Source organism: Triticum dicoccoides, chromosome 4B (assembly GCF_002162155.2).
Source record: "Triticum dicoccoides isolate Atlit2015 ecotype Zavitan chromosome 4B, WEW_v2.0, whole genome shotgun sequence".
Classification (NCBI taxonomy): Eukaryota; Viridiplantae; Streptophyta; class Magnoliopsida; order Poales; family Poaceae; genus Triticum; species Triticum dicoccoides.
Genome location: NC_041387.1, coordinates 126,893,766 through 126,897,797, shown reverse-complemented (window position 1 = coordinate 126,897,797; position 4,032 = coordinate 126,893,766). Strand labels below are relative to the sequence as shown.

At 45.5% G+C, this 4,032-nt stretch overlaps 1 protein-coding gene across 1 annotated transcript in view; it reads left to right on the top strand.

Moving 5' to 3' along the window:
* The window catches only part of LOC119292583, a 90,064-nt gene extending 86,548 nt beyond the window's left edge, over positions 1-3,516 (top strand). The window contains exons 2-5 of the mRNA XM_037571375.1: positions 1-406; positions 617-749; positions 2,764-2,848; positions 2,973-3,516. Coding sequence (XP_037427272.1) covers positions 1-406; positions 617-749; positions 2,764-2,848; positions 2,973-3,229 — 881 coding nt within the window. The 3' untranslated portion in view covers positions 3,230-3,516. The remainder of the gene's footprint in view (positions 407-616; positions 750-2,763; positions 2,849-2,972) is intronic.
* Positions 3,517-4,032: the final 516 nt, after the last annotated feature.

Genomic DNA, 4,032 nt, shown 5'->3' with positions numbered 1-4,032 from the left:
TGCTGCTCGACCCGGACAGCGACTTCTCCTTCTCCGACCTCGACTTCCCCTCCCTCTCCGACGACTCCCCCGCCGTCTCCTCCGACCCCAACCCGCCTCCCCCGCCGCTGCCGCCGCAGCAGCAGGGGGCTGCCGCGTCCCCGTCGCCGGCGCCGCGGCCGCCCGGTGGCGGGGGCGCGCATATGAGGAGCCTCTCGCTCGACGCCGCCTTCTTCGACGGCCTCGCGCTGCAGGGAGGAGGCGGAGGCGGGGCGGGGCATAAGAGGAGCGGCTCCATGGATGGAGCCAGCTCGCCGTCCGACGGCGAGTCTGCGCTGTCCGGTGGGCTGCCGGACTACGCCAAGAAGGCCATTCCCGCCGAGAGGCTCGCTGAGCTCGCGCTCCTCGACCCCAAGCGCGCTAAGAGGTGAGGTCCTCTTCGGCACTTCCCTTTCACTTTATCCGTGGAGCGAAGCTTGATAGATCCAAGGGTAGTTTGCTACTAGTTCTAGTGTCCTGCGTTACTGGCATCCAGCTCCTTGCTCGTGCTACCTAATTTTGAGTTTCCAGGGTTTCCTGTGGTTAAGTCAAGTTATATTTTAGCTGTGGTTTCATGGCGGTGGTCTCTGCTGTGCAGGATTCTCGCGAACAGACAGTCGGCCGCGAGGTCCAAGGAGAGGAAGATCAAATACACAGGCGAGCTGGAGAGGAAGGTGCAGACGCTGCAGACAGAGGCGACCACGCTCTCGGCACAGCTCACGCTTCTTCAGGTGCGTATAATTGATCTGTGTTGTTTGTAGTCCGTAGAGGCAAAGTATGACAGCATGCTTGCTTGAGCCAAACCTAATTAATTGACTAGCTGAAGCCAATATTCTGTCTGATCAGTCTACATTAGTTGGTTGCTTTCCTTAATTGTTGGACAAGTGTGGAAACTGCATTGGTAACACTTGTATGAACCTGACTAATTCAAAGCTTGCGTCCTGAAAGAAGCAACCAGGATAAACAAACGATTGCCTTCGACTACAACTTCTTGTTCATTACCCTCCCTAATAAAATACTGCTTTATTATCTTAGCTTATCTGTTTCCCTTATGTAACTTGGCTTTTGAACAGTTCTCATTACAGCATTTGTTGACATTTCTATGAGCATTTCCTTTATAAATCAGTAACTAATTTCTCTTCTTAGATTTAATTAGGACATTCTCTTTGTTTATTCTCCGGAGGGATTTCGTAAAATTACACTTTAATGATGTCCACTTGTATTTTATTATATCTGAGGGTCACAACATATACTGGGTCCGAGATGATGTGTTACCCTCTGCTTTCTGATTCTCATCTGACATTCAGTGAAGATTATGTTTTTTGACCCCGCCACTTAGTTGTTTCCAATCATCGAGTTGCTAGAGCTTTTGATAATTGATTTTGATTGTTCAAGCGTAGTGGATGACATGATCCTAATGAGTTTAATTCTTCATTTGGTAGTTAGTTTACACATATTGCTGTCTGTCACCGCGAAATGCAAATATCACTTCTGCTTCCAGAGGACTCACCATTTTGTTGTTGACTTTTTTTTTGTTGTTTGTCTCACTTTTGCTTGTTATAGTATATAGATCTTAGGACACATCCGCCCACCTTTAATGAATGTGTAGTACTCCCTCCGTCCGAAAATACTTGTCATTGAAATGGATGTATCTAGATGTATTTTAGTTCTAGATACATCCATTTTCATCCATTTTGAGGACGAGTAATTCCGGACGGAGGGAGTATCAAATTTATCATAATTATGTTGCAAAACTTCCTTGCTACACTGAAGCTATAACCTATCAGCCTATGTGGAGAAAACTTGTTGCACTAGGTTAGCTCCCCAAGGTTGATTTGTTGTTTCTATAGCAATCCATAAAAAATATCATGAGTCAAGTTCTTCTCTACCTGTATATACTGCCTATTTTCTTTTTATTTGAGTTCTTTCCTTACGAGAGAGGGGCCCGGCTGGAAGAGAAGAACCTTACAATACTAAATTACATGAGCATGTAGTGGATTTCCTGTATAGCCTTGAATAGCTAACTGTTAATTTCTAGTTACACACATATATTGTTAAGGGAAAGTATGACACGCGTACATATATGAATGCTCTGGAGCATAAAAAGCTAGGAACGTTGTCCGCCTACGTCCACGACGGCAGGAGGAACTAATGTGTTGTTGCTTTAATAGTGGCGCTGCTCTAATTATACGCTTGCGAATGTATGCGGACACCGTCCGCCTGCATCCCTATAAAAAGCTGGTCCTGTAGTTGATGTGACTACTACATGATTTGTTGCACCCAAAAGTAGGTGGGATAATGCAGGCGCCTCTGCTTGATAGCTGGTCATGTCAGAAACAGGGGAAGTGATGGTCTATTTGAAAGCTAATTTGATTGAAGATGTTGGAACCAAATGGGTGGTGTTAGGGTGAAGCTTTGGCTTGGTGGGCAGGGAGACAGTAACAGAAGATTCATCTTTTTCTCTAGAAAGCTTCGCCAGTGCTGAACATCTTATTTACGCTGGAAAAAGAAATAAGGAAGCGAAAAAGATTTATTAAGACCTGATCCATAATCAATACTAATAAAATTTTGTAGTAGAGCTAGGGAACTTTGTATTCTTGGTAATGCTATTTTCTGAGTATGACGACATCAAATTTATACTCCACTGGCAGTTGTGTTTGTGATTGCTCATCAGGCCTCTGAGTGTGATAACCAATATTTTGTTGCATCATCTTACAGTCTCTGTGTTTTCTTTTGGTAACCCAGAGGGATACTTCTGGTTTAACTGTTGAGAACAGAGAGCTCAAACTCCGGTTGCAGTCCATGGAAGAACAAGCCAAACTTCGAGATGGTATGTCCTAGTCTTGTTTTCGAAGTTTGCTAGTCGTTGTAATATATAGGCTCAGAACAAAAATCATCCTGTTCCGTGAACATTTAAGGCATCTGAGGGTCGACCATGTATCTGTTCCGTGCAGCTCTGAATGATGCCCTGAGAGAAGAAGTGCAGCGGCTTAAGATAGCGGCAGGTCAAGTTCCAAACATGAATGGAAACCCCTTCGGCGGAGGGCTGCATCAGCATCAGCAACAGCAGCAGCAGATTCCGAACTATTTCTCGCAGCAGCAGATGCACTACCAAGGTCATCAGCATCACCACCCCCAAAACCACTCCCAGAATTCTTCAAATGGAGGCCAGTCACTGAGTGGTCAGAGCGACTCCATGGATTTCATGTGAGGAGTCTCTGGGCAACCTCGGGGCGCATACCGACCATAGTTCGGTAGCTGTAAAGATAACTGATGTATACTGTATGCACATGAATCATTCGTAGGGTAGCTAGATGTTCTTTGTACCATTAATCAAGAAAATTCATCCGTGTGTGTCGCAGTTGATCATCTCTCTTTCTTTTGGGGTTCATGCATGCCTTAGCCTGAAGTCTGAACGAACCATGCTTGACATGTTGCCTGTAGTTGTCACCCTGTAAAGGTGTTATAGTGAATGGAATGGTTTCTGGTTGGAAGTCTTGAAATTTTCTGGTTTCCGGTTGGTGAATGGTGTCTGGTAAGCAGGTGTCGTCAACTGGCGGTGCATACAAAGATTTTAGCTACCGGTTTAGGGGAAATACCGGTAGATTTGACTGCCGTGGGTACTGCCGGTAACCACAGTTTTACTGTTCAAGAAAAGCATATGCAAAATTCAACTGGCTTTGTCTAGAATTGTCAAAATCCTTCCACATCTGCTTGGAATGCTGAAGGTGTGCGGTTGGGCTATCTCACTCGCTTGACGGAACGAGACCATATGTCGGGAGCTGATGTGATGAATGATGTGCATCCACCTGGAAATATCGGTTCGTCCCCTTTCCTAGTGTCTTTCGGCGCGGAAGGTAACACTGCTTGAGACACCTTGTCGTTTCTGTTGAATCATACATTGTACTCTCTCCGTAACTGAATATAAGAATGTTTAGATCACTAAGTATTACCCCTCCGTCACCGTCAAAAACGCTTTCCATTATGGGACGGAGGGAGTACTATATACCTATT